The sequence below is a fragment of the Oncorhynchus mykiss genome, chromosome 30, assembly GCF_057628025.1.
Source record: "Oncorhynchus mykiss isolate SJ-2025 chromosome 30, ASM5762802v1, whole genome shotgun sequence".
Classification (NCBI taxonomy): Eukaryota; Metazoa; Chordata; class Actinopteri; order Salmoniformes; family Salmonidae; genus Oncorhynchus; species Oncorhynchus mykiss.
In genome coordinates this window covers 15,330,715-15,346,614 of record NC_143051.1, presented here as the reverse complement: position 1 = coordinate 15,346,614, position 15,900 = coordinate 15,330,715, and the positions used below count along the sequence as shown (strand labels likewise).

At 42.2% G+C, this 15,900-nt stretch overlaps 1 protein-coding gene across 2 annotated transcripts in view; it reads left to right on the top strand.

Moving 5' to 3' along the window:
• The window catches only part of LOC110487989 (tubulointerstitial nephritis antigen-like), a 63,758-nt gene extending 49,554 nt beyond the window's left edge, over positions 1-14,204 (top strand). For both annotated transcript variants that reach the window (XM_036971734.2, XM_036971735.2), the window contains exons 10-12: positions 2,237-2,360; positions 8,575-8,620; positions 8,737-14,204. In XM_036971734.2, coding sequence (XP_036827629.1) covers positions 2,237-2,360; positions 8,575-8,620; positions 8,737-8,895 — 329 coding nt within the window. In that variant the 3' untranslated portion in view covers positions 8,896-14,204. The remainder of the gene's footprint in view (positions 1-2,236; positions 2,361-8,574; positions 8,621-8,736) is intronic.
• The last annotated feature ends 1,696 nt before the right edge of the window (positions 14,205-15,900 follow it).

Sequence of the window (15,900 nt, the reverse complement as noted above, 5' to 3'; positions counted from 1 at the left end):
ACCTGGTTCTGAATTCAGGTAAAACAAAGCGCATGGTATTTTCAAATGCCAGGCATGTTACTAATCTTTTCATTGCTATATTGGATGGACATACTATAGAGCAAGTCAAAGTGTACAAATATTTGGGAGTGTGGGTGGATGACAAGCTGAGCTTCACTGTTCATATGGAGAGCTCAAGCTGAGAATAGGTTTTTACTATCGGCATAAGTCTTGTTTTTCTCTGGAGGCCAGGAAGGAGCTGGTACGATGTACATTACTGGCGGCTTTAGATTTTAGTGATGTTATATATATGCAGGCCTCAACCACCACCCCGAGAGCACTTGATTCAGTATATCATGTGGCCCTCAGGTTGTGATCTCTACAGCACCGTTTGCTGGTTGTCATTGACCTTGCATAGGCTTAAACACTGGTATACACTGATTTATAAGGCCCTATTGGGTAAAATGCCACTATCTCTGTTCTTTTTTAATCAGGTCAGTAAATAAATATAATTTACGGTCCCATTCTCATTTGCTTTTAACAGTACCAAGAATTAAAACAGGTCATGGTAGAAAGAGTTTTAGTTACTCAGCGCCGTGGTCCTGGAATTCTCTCCTGAACATTTTAAATTGTATGATCTAGTCACGTTGGTGGATTTTTTTACACTTGGTTGATGTAAATATCATAGAACAGTATAATTGCCTTTAGGACAGCTGTTTTTAGTTATGACATTTGTGTTTCTTTACGTAATATGTCATTGTTGTACTGTATGTGTGTTTATAGTTTTGTTCAATATTGTGTATGTAAGTTGTTTTGTTTCATCTCAATGAGAAAAACCTTTATAAATAAAGATTAAATCAAATAAAACATATTTGTGTGTGTACGTGTGGTTGTGCAGAGATAGTCTGTGAGCCTGTGCCAGCCTTGTTGTATTGTTCCAAACAGCAGGACTGAAACATTGGCCTTTTGTCACGTTTTCCTCTTTTCTTCTCCCCTGAATTTCTGTCGTTACCTTTGCCAGAGAGCAGTGTGTGTCCTTGTTTGTCCGTAGGAGACAAAGAGAACGGTAGCCCAGTAAGAACAGGTAGTCCTTCCAAATGTGGAAATGACTCAGTGAGCGTTCCAGATTGTTTATCCCAGGTGGATTACTAATGAGAAAGTCACAGGGAGTTCAGAGTTTATAATGCACCGGTTCAAAGTGGCACAACACCACAGCTGCACTCTGATTTTTGGATGTTTTCTTCTCAGGGGGAAATGGGAAACCGTGCTCGGAAAAAGTAAAGAAATTAGGAAATTGAATTAGCTTTTGAGTTTGTTTTTTCCTAGTGGTGTATTAATTTCAGTTTAGTGCAAGAAGGAACTTATATGGCTGAACTCTCTTTGCTATCAGTCAAGCATAGAAACTATATGCCTGATGTACAAAGTTGGAGTCTAAATTGGTTACCTTCAAACTACAGCTATGCTTTATGGGCCCTATTCAGACTTGATATAAGTAGACTTAACATGTTTTACTTAAGTACATGTTGAGTCTCCTTATCTCAAGTCTGAATTAGGCCCTACCTGACTAGGATTAATGGTCAAGTTGATTCTATCTATGTTTTTCAACAATATTGAGGCATTGGCATACTGCCTTTGGTTGGTCCTTTTATAACCACCTGCAAAGCTATAGATTGGTTTGGTTTGGCTGTAAAAAGTGTGTGTATCTGTGTGTCAAGTTAATCTATAATCTGTTTTTATTCTTGTGTATCCAGTCCATTGATAATGTGTTTTTATTCTTGTGTATCCAGTCCATTGATAATGTGTTTTTATTCTTGTGTATCCAGTCCATTGATAATGTGTTTTTCTTCTTGTGTATCCAGTCCATTGATAATGTGTTTTTCTTCTTGTGTATCCAGTCCATCGATAATGTGTTTTTCATCTTGTGTATCCAGTCCATTGATAATGTGTTTTTCTTCTTGTGTATCCAGTCCATTGATAATGTGTTTTTCATCTTGTGCATCCAGTCCATCGATAATGTGTTTTTCTTCTTGTGTATCCAGTCCATCGAAAATGTGTTTTTCTTCTTGTGTATCCAGTCCATCGATAATGTGTTTTTCTTCTTGTGTATCCAGTCCATTGATAATGTGTTTTTCTTCTTGTGTATCCAGTCCATCGATAATGTGTTTTTCTTCTTGTGTATCCAGTCCATCGAAAATGTGTTTTTCTTCTTGTGTATCCAGTCCATTGATAGTGTTTTTTCCCCCTGTGTATCCTGCAGCCATCCTGGAGGTCCATGAGGACTTCTTCGTCTATAAGAGTGGAATCTACAAACACACAGACGTCAGCTTCACCAAACCACCACACTACCGCAAACACAACACACACTCCGTCAGAATCACAGGGTAAGGCTGTCAATCATCTCCCATCTGCTAGAGCTTTTATCCATTGTACAGTATGGTAGAGGCAGCACTTATAGGAAAATGAACGTATTACTTTTGATCTCATGGATTCAGTGTTAACCTTTCTAAATTCTGGAATAAATCTATGCATTCATATTTTATTATATTTAAAAAATGTTAGATTATCAATATCTAAGTCTAGTATTTGTTTACATATACCAAATGATCAAATAAAAAAACATCAACCCGTCGACATTCCCAGACCTGCATACTACCACAGGTGTGTTGTGTTCAGTGTGAGTAAGAGATTCCCTCTCTGTCGGTCGCTCTGAGTCTCTGAGACACACCTTGGCTTCAGTCCTCTGTAACGCAGACAGACCGCGGAGACCACAAAAATGTAGGCTGGCAGACACTACACACCTGGATTGCCTAGCTACCCACCCCTCTCCTGCCCTATTTCCCCACCCCAATTATTCTGGCTCACCATCCCCACCCCCAATCCTTATATTTCCTCACCCCCACTCCAAATCTTCTGTCTCCCTAGAAGGAGAATGAAGTTGTCCCTAGACGATGATGAAGGGTCAGTTTAGATGTTTAGAGGTCAATATATGTGAGGGTAGGTTTTGGGGAGGGTAAGCTGATCTTAGATATGTGCCAAAGGGCAATTTCTATGAGGGGCACCCACTTCCTCACAGACAGTGTTCTCTCCATCTTCATTCATCACTTTTCCCTCTTCCCAGATCCTGCGGCCTCGCCCCCATCGCTGACTCCCAACCCCTCTGACTCCCAACCGCTAACCCCCTTCCCTCTCTGACTCCCAACCCCCAACACTCCTTCCCTCTCTGACTCCCAACCCCCCATCTCTCTCTGACTCCCAACCCCCAACACTCCTTCCCTCTCTGACACCCAACACCCAACACTTCATCCCTCTCTAACTCCCAACACCCCATCCCTCTCTCTCCCAACCCTCAACCTCCAACACCCCATCCCTCTGACTCCCAACCCTCAACCTCCAACACCCCATCCCTCTGACTCCCAACCCTCAACCCCAACACCCCATCCCTCTCTCTCCCAACCCCCAACACCTCGTCCCTCTCTAAATCCCAACCCCCAACACACCGTCCCGGCCAAATACTCTATTGTTTAGTCTACTCTGAGTCATCAGGTATTCGTTGAGTACTGTCTGACTGGGCTGTCTATTCTAGACATGAAAACATGTGTGACTAGGATTAGGAATGATAAGGTTTATGAACACACCTTCCCCTTGTAAAGGCAGCAGGTAGCCTAGCGGTTAGAGCATTGGGCCAGTAACCCAGAAGGTCAGTGGTTTGAATACAGGAGCTTGTATGTTCCTAAGTGGCCTGGTTACAGTTTAAACTTAAATCGGCTTGAAAATCTATGGAAAGACCTGCAAATGGCTATCTAGTAATGATTTGACAGAGCTTGAAGATTTTTTTAAATAATAACTTGCGAATATTGTACAATCGAGGTGTACAAAGCTCTTAGTGACTTACCAATTCTAACATGTATTGACTGAGGGATGTGAGTACTTGTGTAAATTATTTTCAATACATTTGAAAAGATTCAAAAAACATGTTTTCACTTTGTCATTAATTGTTAATGGTGGGTCATGGGTCGCGACGTAAATGTATAATTATTTCATTAATTACTGAAATTGATTTGACCAAGTGCAACTGCGCTCTCGGTTCAGTGCGCTCTCTGCTCAGTTTGGCTGCTGCGCGAGTGGCAGAGGCAAAGGTAGAGGGAGATGCCGGTGTGCTTCGCGGTTTACCGGATCTTTTTTCTGAAGTTTTGTTGATGATCACTCCACGACCCACACGCTGCAGCGCTGTCGTTCAAGGCACTGCCTTGTTATTCCCACTCGCCATCATGAAATGGACTCATGCTAGCCACAAATTCTGACTGAGCTCAATCGTCATGAAACGCAAATACAGTGATTACTTTTTGTCTCTTCAATACAAACTTTGAGAAATAACGAGGAGCGCCCACAATGTGTTTTGTGTGGGGAAGTGCTTAGTAATGAGTCTCTCAAAACGAACAAATTAATAAAACGACACGTCCTAACCAAACATCCAGACACAACATGACGGTAAACCCAGGGAGTTCTTTCAGAACAGGGCAGAACGCTTCAGGAAACTGCTTCGAAAGTAAGTCAACTAGAAGACATTGTTGTCATTTTATAACAGGTGATGGATGATATGCAGAAATAAGGGAGTACTATCTCTCATAGTAGTAGATGTGAAAGAGAAACTCAAACAATCCCCTGGCCTTGTAACGATACACAGCTAATATCTAACGTTAGCCAAAGCAAGCTAAGTACAGATGAAGATGAAAAATGATCAGGCCTACTGTACATTTTACTGTAGAAATTATTGTTAAAAACAAGTCTAGGTTGGAACTGTTGCTGTTAAAATACAAGTAATAATTTTTATTCTGAACTGGAATAAACTGATTGAAGCAAGATGCTTTTTGAGGCAAACACTCACAGTTATGGGTTGCTTATCTGCAGCAGGAAGCAGTCTCCTGCTCGGATCCAGTTTGGCACCACATACATGCTTGTTGTATACTTCAACCAGCCACACACCTCTCATTAGGACTGTGTGTATGTGTGTGTTTTCTGGTCTACATCTGTGTGGTGTGATCAATCAGTTTTTATTCCAGTTTAGAATAAAAAAAAGGTGTATTAAAACAGCAACAGTTCCAACCTAGACTTTCTATCAACAATCATTTCTACAGTAAGATGTACAGTAGGCCTGAATGTTTTATCTGTACTGTTACTTAGGGTTGCACAATCAAAAAGCCTGTGTGTGTGTGTGTGTGTGTGCTTTTATTTGTGTGGTGTGATCAATCTGTTTATTCCAGTTAAGAATTAAATGATTTATTGTATTTTAACAGCAACAGTTCCAACCTAGACAGGTATGTAAGAGTGTTTTTAATGGGAAAAAATAAACATGAAAAGATATTTATGGGTATTTCATTGTTATTTGTTTTTGTCTATATTGCATTTTTCTTTAGGCATAAAGGCAATGAAATGTACCGATATTTCCGTATAGTTGCATTTTTTCCTAAGCTTGTGTCCCAGGAAAACACAGAATTTCTAATTTGGATCCCAGGTTGAAAAAGTTTAAGAACCCCTGGTCTAGGGTCTTGGTATATCGATGCCAATTGCATAAGGCTGAGTCCCAAATAGTACCAAATTCCCTTTATATGGTTCGGCGCAAAAGTAGTGCACTATATACACAGTCCTGGCACGCTGCTGGTGTCTGGTCGGTCCTGGCACGCTGCTGGTGTCTGGTCTGTCCTGGCACACTGCTGGTGTCTGGTCTGTCCTGGCACACTGCTGGTGTCTGGTCGGTCCTGGCACACTGCTGGTGTCTGGTCGGTCCTGGCACACTGCTAGTGTCTGGTCGGTCCTGGCACACTGCTAGTGTCTGGTCGGTCCTGGCACACTGCTAGTGTCTGGTCGGTCCTGGCACACTGCTAGTGTCTGGTCGGTCCTGGCACACTGCTGGTGTCTGGTCGGTCCTGGCACGCTGCTGATATCTGGTTTGAGCAGCATGCTTCACTGATGATGATGACGGTTGAAGCTAGTCTCCCCCCTCCTCCGCTGACACTGCGGTTCTTTCGCTGGTTTGGGCTGCGAACGTGAGGCTCGGGGGAACCAAGGGTATGGATTTAGGGATGGGCTGGGGGAAAGAAAGGAGGGCCAGGGTGCGTAGAGCCTGACCATCACACCAATCACTGTTTTTACAGCCGAAATCCCGCTGCAGTGCATTCTATTAAGCCAGGGGCCTGGGAAAGTTTGTGTTTAGCGCATAGAGGTCCAATCTGGTGGAAAAAGCATTGTCTGGGGCGTTGATCCCAACTGTACGGGACAGAGAGAGGATCAGGCCCATGGAGGAGGTCAGGGGTAGGGGAGGGGAGGACTGGTATGTCCCTCATTGTCCTGGAGGAACAATGCTAACTGAGGGAGATAAGGGCTCCGTTGTGGTCCATTTCTGTCTGGCTCTCTGGCTTTGCCTGTATATACACACATACACACACACGCACATAAGCACCCACACCCACAAGTAGGTGCATGCATGTCCACACACACACACACACACACAGACACACACAGCCCCAAATCCTTGACCCCCAGTGTGTACAGCTGTTTGTATTTGCCTATTCAGAGCATGATGACCCTTGAACTCTTGTCTCCGAACCAGACTCGACTATTAAAGAAACTTGCTGATTGAAGGTTGGCATTATTCACCAATGTTTTGGAAACGACTGAAAATATCACATCTCTTTCCCAGCATTCCTTTTCTCTTATAAAATGAGAAAGTCTCCCTTGGAGGCTCCTAGAGGCCCTAGGAGGGCCAAAACATCCAAAACAGGATGGGAATAGAACTGGAGCGAGGAAGGGGGAGGGAAGGTCGGTCTGGGACGCTGGGACGCCTCCGACTGGGGGCAACTGCCAGATAGGACCAGAAGCTAAGGATGATGTGAATGTATGGGCCTTGGACTTCTTGAGATCAAAGCATGCTGGTTAGGGAAGGAGCGAGAAAGACAGGGAGAGAGTAAGAGATTCCTCTGCAGGGGTAAGGTTTATTTATGAGAGCCTCGCTCGACCTTCAGCAATGTTGTTGTCTGTGAGATGACAGGAGTCGGGCGGTGACCACTTCCTCCCTGGCAGTCCCTCTCCTTCCTGTTTCCTGTGCTGCGAGGGGGAAGTGGCAGAGGGGGGAATTCCATGTGCTGCTGAGGAATCTGAATGATGTAGGATGCAGGGGAGACGTGTACATGTGTGTGGGTAATATAACTGCTCTGGTGTTCCTTAGCCATGGTCATAAATAACCTCTTGTTTTCAGGATACTATTTAAGAGATGAAATATGTTTTGTACCCAGTACATCAGCTCTACTTGGCTCTTCCTAGAATTCACCATCAGTTGTGTCAAAAGCTCTCAGGTTTAACATTCCTATGGGGTGGGATATATTTAAAAAGTAAAAATACACAACATTTTAACTATATATGTAAAAAAAAAAAAAAAATAGCATGATTTGAAAATTCAGTGGATGGGTCGTTCCATGAAATTAGTGCCTTTTGAGTCCCTTCCATATTTAAGTAGAAATTGTGCACATATGACATTTCATATAAAATTAGTTCCCTTTTAATATTGACCATATGAAAAATGTATATGTCCGTCTCTGCATCCCCTGTGTCTTCTACACTCTTAGAAACAAAGTGCTATCTAGAACCTAAAAGGGTTCATTGGCTGTCCCATTTCCACAGAGGGTTCTACATTGGAACCCAAAAGGGTTCTACCTGGAATCAAGAACGGTTCTCCTATGGAACAGCCAAAGAACCTTTTGGAACCCTTTTTTTCTAAGAGTGTAGAAAGATTTGAACCCTCTTAACCCCAACATTTCTCCAAGTTTTCACCATCATTGTGAAGCCCTACTTATTTTGATGCTTTGACAAAGTAATTTCTAAAGATTCATGTTTATTTAATCTGATTAGTGATTCATTTTAAGGGTAATAACCTGTCCCTTCATTTTAAGATCAGCCCCTTTACTTGAACTGAACTCAAATTCTTATAAAGTGAAACTATGCCTTTTTAAATACATTTTTCAAAAGAAACATTGAACATCTAATAGTAAAATCATATTGTAAATGCAGGTGAGCTGATTCTACTCTTTCTGACAATTTTCAGGTATTTTGTGGCGAAAAACTGAGCGGGTCAAACATAACATGGCAACCCTGTTACCCATAGATAGGCTAGAAATGTTTTCACAATTAATTTTTTTTTGTGAAGCTTGTATTCAATTTCCCCTCCCTGTTCACACAAGAAACTTCCATCCCCCCTGTCACGGGGATTTATGGCGGATCTAAGATTCATTCATCAACACCTTTACGGTCATTTTTTATTTAACCTCTTGAGATGGAAAACTGTTTTTTAATGAAGTTAAACATGTGCTCTATATGACAATGTTCAAATTATGTGAAATAAAAAATGTAACATTACACTATTCAAAGGGCACCTAATTGGTGCAACAACCTGCATGCATATTATGAAGATCAAAGATAATATTTTTTCGTCCCCTTGTGTATTTGTGTTCTCACACATCTTCATTGTCCGATAGTTCTTAGTTCCAGTTTGTGCCCTTTAGTGGAAAACAATCATGTAATCCATCTCGGTGTGTTCTGTTCCAGGTGGGGAGAGGAGAGGAACTATGATGGGACAACAAAGAAGTTCTGGGTAAGAAAGGATTCCTAACTAATCACATATTCTCTCTCTTGTCTATTATGTATCAACTATATCTACAGTACATTCTAACCCATGCCACTCTTCCTAATAACGCTTGACTTTTCCAGATCGCTGCCAACTCGTGGGGGAAGAACTGGGGGGAGAACGGCTACTTCCGTATCGCTCGTGGTGAGAACGAGTGTGAGATTGAGGCGTTCGTGATCGGTGCGTGGGGTAGGGTCACTATGGAAGACATGCAGAGCCACCATCACCGCCGACTCAAGTAGAGACATGCACTCCAGGAACTCAGCACCCTCTTCCCCTACCCTGAGGGAGCAACTCAACTAGCCCCAGAGTGTCTACCCTTCAGCCCATACCCTCTTCCCCTCCCTACCCTGGGGGAGCAACCCAACCAGCCCCTGAGGCCCTGCTCTTACTCCCTTACCCCCACGCCAAAATTTGGGGGAACAACTCAACCAGTTTCCACTCTGACCTTTGGGGGAACCAACAACAACCACCCCAAGAACTTCAACTCTTAACCCCTTACCCCCTTGCACCCACCTCCCCTTACGGCAGCCTAGGGGTTTTGATACCCCAACCGCCCCCCCCAACCCAACTCAAGGTTGATGGCACCAAAACAAGCTCCAGGCCTGCAGGCTGAGAGAGGCTTCTCCATACAGCCTCCTCTGGCTTCAGGACACAGCAATAAGCACCTCAGGACTCATTATTCCAAAGACCATCCTTCCCAGACTCCTCGGCTTCAGCCTGGCATAGACTGTCTACTTCCTACTTCTGTTCTTAAGTCTTCACTTCCACTGCTATAATGATGAAAGAACTGTCTTGATCTGAACTCTCTCACTCTCCTCTTTCTCATTGTGTAGCTCTTCATTTGGCTGCCATGACAGATGGCTATCCATTTGGCTGCCATGACCGGTGGCTATCCATTTGGCTGCCATGACCTGTGGCTATCCATTTGGCTGCCATGACCGGTGGCTATCCATTTGGCTGCCGTGACCGGTGGCTATCCATTTAGCTGCCATGACAGGTGGCTATCCATTTGGCTGCCATGTCTATCTCTGGTCCTGGTTAACCCTCTCTCTGTGTTTCTCTGTTGTTGTGTATTTTGAAAGCCAACCCCTTAGGGACAGATTGGGATGGGGAGAACCAGAGTGATAGAGGGGTAGATGATACAGGCACCAGACTGGGCAGTTCCCACAACAAGAGACGATAGAAACTAACAATCTACTACAGTTTAGTTTAACGTTATCACTAACTCTTAGTCTAGCTACTTACATCGCTGATTAATGTATTCCTATTACTGTCAGCAGATCTAGTGCAGTTGCAGTAGCCATGCATATCTTCACATGTTCCAAAAATGCAGAATCTTACACTGGAAAGGGTGTTGGGCTAGAGGTAGGTGGGGTTGAGGGTTTAGTGAGCTGTCCATTTGACCAATAATTCATTTAATTAATTCATTTACCAAAGATTGCTGTTTTCTTTTTAGGTTAATTGCACAGTACAGTATTGAGTTTAAGCAAGCTCTGGAAGTGAAACTCAATGCCAAATTTCTCTTGAGTTTTCAGTACCACATAATCTATCTGTTTATGGAAGAGATGGTGTCAATCTTCCAATGATATCAAATCAACTTCGATCTCATGACCATGACAGCTCTTGACTGAAACCAACTGCTTGAACACAACTTTTCATTAGAAATAATATTAGTGGATCAGCCGTTTTATAAATCTCCCTTATTACTATTTATAAAGTATGTATAAAAGCAGAGATGAAGCTTGTTTAATATGTGTGGATGTGATTGTAGCAAGCGAGGAGCTTAAACAGCCTTTGAAAAACACATTCCATTTATTAAATCAACTGGTTGATAAAATCATATCTTGGAAAAATATGAGATCGATTGAAATAACAGTGTTGTCCTTTTGGTTTGAAGAAGGTGAAATGGTCACCACCAGATGATGCCAGAGACAGAAGAGAAAGAGAGACACTTGACTCCCTAATTCTTTTCTGATCGGGGTGGAGCCACTTTGGGCTACTTATTGGCCCGTCTCACTTTTTCTGGTTTGGTGGGTGGGACGAGCAAGAGTGGACACTAAGTAGACCAGAGCCAGCTCTTCCCTCTCTCATTTGAGCATGCCAGACATTATGGAGAAGCTGTGAGCTCACACAGGAAAGCATGTTCACGCAAGAGAGGGAATCGTGACAAATTTTTTTCAATGGTAAACAGCCTGAGGAAACCATCTAAGTTATCTACTATCTTTGATGATCCTTCAACGTGACAACTTTGTGGGTTATCAAATGCCTTAATGAAATAAGTGCAGTTTTTTTGGGAGCCTCTGGTTGAAAGATTAGACCCATTGTGTATTATAGTCTTAATCTATTTCATTCTGTGCATTTACATTTTAGTCATTTAGCAGAGGCTCTTATCCAGAGCAACTTACAGGAGCAATTAGGAGTAAGTACCTTGCTCAAGGGCACACCGGCAGGTTTTCCCCCCACTTTCGTCGTGCCGGGGATTCGAACCAGCAACCTTTCGGGTTACTGCCCAATGCTCTTAACCACTAGGCTACCTGTACACAGTGTTATGGTTATGCTGAAAATATTCTTATTGTTGCTGTTGTGTATTAGTTGCTTTGAGATATGTTTGTCTCCCACACAAACTCCCCCCTCCCCTGACCAGTTGCTTTAAAGCAGGGGTGTCAAACTGCTTCCATAAGAGGCCATACTGTCTGCTGGTTTTATATTTCAGTAAAGACCTAGATGACCAGTTGCTTTAAAGCAGGGTGTCAAACCCATTCCGTAAGAGGCCATACTGTCTGCTGGTTTTATATTTCAGTAAAGACCTAGATGACCAGTTGCTTTAAAGCAGGGTGTCAAACCCATTCCGTAAGAGGCCATACTGTCTGCTGGTTTTATATTTCAATAAAGACCTAGATGACCAGGTGAGGGGAGTTCCTTACTAATTAGTGAACTTAATTAATCACTCAAGTACAAGGGAGGAGTGAAAACCCGCAGACAATCAGCCCTCCGTGGAATGAGTTTGGCACATGTGCTTTAAAGGGTGCTCAGGAGGTGCATATTCTTCTGCAAAAACACACACAAATCAAAAGGTGAGGAGGTCGCCACACTCAGCTGCCAAAGTCTGTTCAGTGCTGTTTCATTGTAGTTTTTTTGTCAGTTTGATGGTATAAGCCTAATATCTCAGACACAACATGCCACTAACACTTCAGTATTTACCAATAGGCATGTGTAGGCATATACAACAGACTCATTGTGACGTTTCAAAGGTTGTGCATCTCCCCAAAATGTTTAAGTAGGTAGCTCAAGCCTCAACTGAAGCCAGTCAACACACAGATTCTGATATACTGATTTAACTTGATATTACCTTATGTAATGTTGCCCCAGGTGCTCTTTTTATATTGTCTCTCTAATTTTGCTCAAATTTGAAATATAGTTTTGTCATTAGTTTTTAATGTATCAGATTCCAGAGGTGCCAACTGTCCTTTCAGAGACAACATCATATAGTCTCACTCCACAATAAACTGCTTGGCTTCCCAGAAGTGATGTATTTTCAACTGTGACACCTTTCCAATATGGCTTCCAGTTGTCACGTTGTTACTGTAACTCAGCCAAGGCTCCTATAAGCCTACACCATTTCATACATTTCAAGTAGGCCTTTAGTTTTAAACCCCCATTACAACCATCACCTCTGAGAAAAGGACAGAGGCGCAAGAAAACAGACATGTGGATGGACAAGCAATGTTCAATGTGGAGGAAGGTTAGGCTATAGGAGGTAGGGCAGACATAGCCGCATGTTGTGTGAACCATGTGGTCTACAGAATATTTACTTTCACTTCAAACGGAGCGAGAGAGGATGATGGGGGGATGGTGAGGTGCATCATGGGTTCACGAGGCATGACAGTGCAGAAAGAATGGAGAACAGAAGGGAGGTGGGGGTTGAGGGGGGGACTGGGGAGGGAGTCAACAGAGCTGAAAACGGATACGATGACATCGTGTTGTTTAGAAAAGAGTACACCAGAATACTTTACCACTATTTAGGGCTTTGTTAAGCCAGTATCGCTGAAGCGTTATAGAACGCTCGATTTTCTGCAATATGTATTGAATAGAGCCCTCAGTTGTGTTCTTCACTTGACTTTTAATCCTTTATAGGTTCTAACCCCTGATGCTTCAATAGTCACATGATGGACGGACTCATGCCAAACATAGCCACAGTTCACAGGAGGTTGGTGGCAACTTAGTTGGGGAGTACGGGCTTGTGGTAATGACTGAAGCGGAATCAGTGGAATGTTATCAAATACATCAACCACTTGGAAACCAAGTGTTTGATGCCATTCCATGTGCGCCGTTCCTGACATTATTATGAGCCGTTCTCCCCTCAGTGTAGCCTTCACTGCCATAGCTATGCAACAAATCAACAAGTGACAGCTGATGTGCAACATCATTTAGTTTTTTGGTAGACATTACATAATTTTATTGCATTCATAAAATGTCATGCTTTTTGGTTTAATAAAAACAAATCAATTGTTAAAATTGTGAGTTCTAAAAGCAATATGAAAGGAATCCGCTAATGCGTTGCTAGGCAATAAAGAAGGCTACATGTCATTGTGTCATTTCTTACATTTTGCAAGATATTAACAAGTAGAATTGGGAGGTGTTTCCGCATGATTAATTTATTCTAGATTTTACATTACCGTTATAAGCTACCATAACTGTTCATAGACCTAGTAGTTTATTGGTGCAAGTCAAATCAGTTTTATCCTTTAAAATAATGTTATAGTACTATCCCATTAGTCTATGAGATACAGCCCCTAGCCAATGAAAAACCCCAGGGCTCTGTCCCAAATGAAACCCTATTCCATATACAGTAGTGCACTACTTTGACCAGTGCCCTGGGACACAGCTAGGCCTACTGTATAAGGTTATTGTCAATATGTTGGCTAACCAGATGGATCCTCATTCCCATGCAGTCATCCAGATAGTTATGTCCTTATAGGGATAAACCAGTGATAGACAGATAAGCCTGTCTGGATCAATGGGACGAGAGGAGAAGGCGATTGGATCCAAGTCATGCGGAGGAAAGGAATTTGGCCAAAGCTGGATCCAAGTTGGTCTGACTGTTCTTTTTTAGTTTGAGTGAATCATGAGTGTGATTCACTGGGTTCCATCTTTAGTCTGCCTATTCAAGGTGCCCAGATCTGTAGAAGACACTCTCTCGAGTCGATTAAAAATGAGATCTTTGTCAGTCTTAAAAAACTATTTGAATGGTATTCAGGGGTTAAAGTTACTCTGACATTAAAGAGCTACTCACTCAACAAAACATGTATCTTATACTATAGGACTCCTTCAAAACCACAGAACCCCAGTCAGAAGTTGGGTATTCAAAGTCAAAGACCCACTTCATATTCATTGATACATAGACTTTATTTATGACAAGATGTATAAATGATATATTTTATTTTCTGTGCAATGTTTATTATTATGATCTGTCTCTTGTATTGTGTGCACTAAATGAAACCCCCCTATAGTTTTTACCTGTGTGGCACAATAAAGTCTCTTAAAACAACCATCCCTGTCTGACTCATTGTCTAATAATGGAAGACAATACCGTGATAATACAAAGTTAAGGGGGGTGGGGGTATCGACACCGAGTGGCTCATGGGACGGGCGAGGGTGGGATGAGGACAGTTTGAGTAGGACAGTGCTGTAGCAGTTCTTTCCACCTCTGAGAGTCATAACTCAGACAAACAGACAGGAAGGCCAAGGAACAGGGAACGAGGGTGAGTTAATTTGCATACACTACCAGTCAAAAGTTTTAGAACACCTACTCATTCAAGGGTTTTTCTTTATTTTTACTATTTTGTACATTGTAGAATAATAGTGAAGACATCAAACTATGAAATAACATGATGGAACCATGTAGTAACCAAAGAAAGTGTTAAACAAATATTTGAGATTCTTCAAGTAGCCCCCCTTTGCCTTGATGACAGCTTTGCACACTCTCATCCAGCTTCATGAGGCAGTCACCTGGAATTCATTTCAATTAACAGCTGTGCTTTGTTAAAAGTTAATTTGTGGAATTTATTTCCTTCTTAATGCATTTGAGCAAATCAGTTGTGTTGTGACAAGGGGGTGGGGGTAAAAGACCAAGTCCATATTATGGCAAGAACAGCTCAAATAAACAAAGAGAAACGACAGTCCATCTTTACTTTAATACATGTCAGTCAATATGGAACATTTCAAGAACTTTGAAAGTTTCTTCAAGTGCAGTCGTAAAAACCATCAAGCGCGATGATGAAACTGGCTCTCATGAGGACCGCCACAGGAATGGAAGACCCAGTGTTACCTCTGCATGCAGAGGATAAGTTCATTAGAGTTACCAGTCTCAGAAATTGCAGCCCAAATAAATGCTTCATGGAGTTCAAGTAACAGATACATCTCAACATCAACTGTTCAGAGACTGTGTGAATCAGGTCTTCATGGTCAAATTGCTGCAAAGAAACCACTACTAAAGGACACCAATAATAAGAAGAGACTTGCTTGGGGCATGAAACACAAGCAATGGATATTAGACTTGTGGAAATTGGAGTCCAAATTTGAGATTTTTGGTTCCAAACGCTGTGTTTTTGTGAGATGTAGTGGAGGTGAACGGATGATCTCTGCATGTGTGGTTTCCACCATAAAGCATGGAGGAGGAGGTGTTATGGTGACACTGTCTGTAATTGATTTAGAATTCAAGACACACTTAACCAGCATGGCTACCACAACATTCCGCAGCAATACACCATCCCATCTGTTTTGGGCTTAGTGGGACTATCATTTGTTTTTCAACAGGACAATGACCCAATACACCTCCAGGCTGTGTAAGGGCTATTTGACAAAGAAGGAGAGGGATGGAGTGCTGCATCAGATGACCTGGGCTTCAGAATCCCCCGAATCCCACAAAACCCAATTGAGATGGTTTGGGATGAGTCGGACCACATATTGAAGAAAAAGCAGCCAACAAGTGCTCAGCATATGTGAGAACTCCTTCGAGACTGTTGGAAAAGCATTCCAGGTGAATCTGGTTGAGAGAATGTCAAGAGTGTGCAAAGCTTTCATCAAGGCAAATGGTGTCTACTGTGAATAATCTCAAATATAAAATATATTTGGATTTGTTTAACACTTTTTTTGGTTACTACATGATTCCATATGTGTTATTTCATGGTTGATGTCTTCACTATTATTCTACAATGTAGAAAATAGTCTAAATAAAGAAAAAC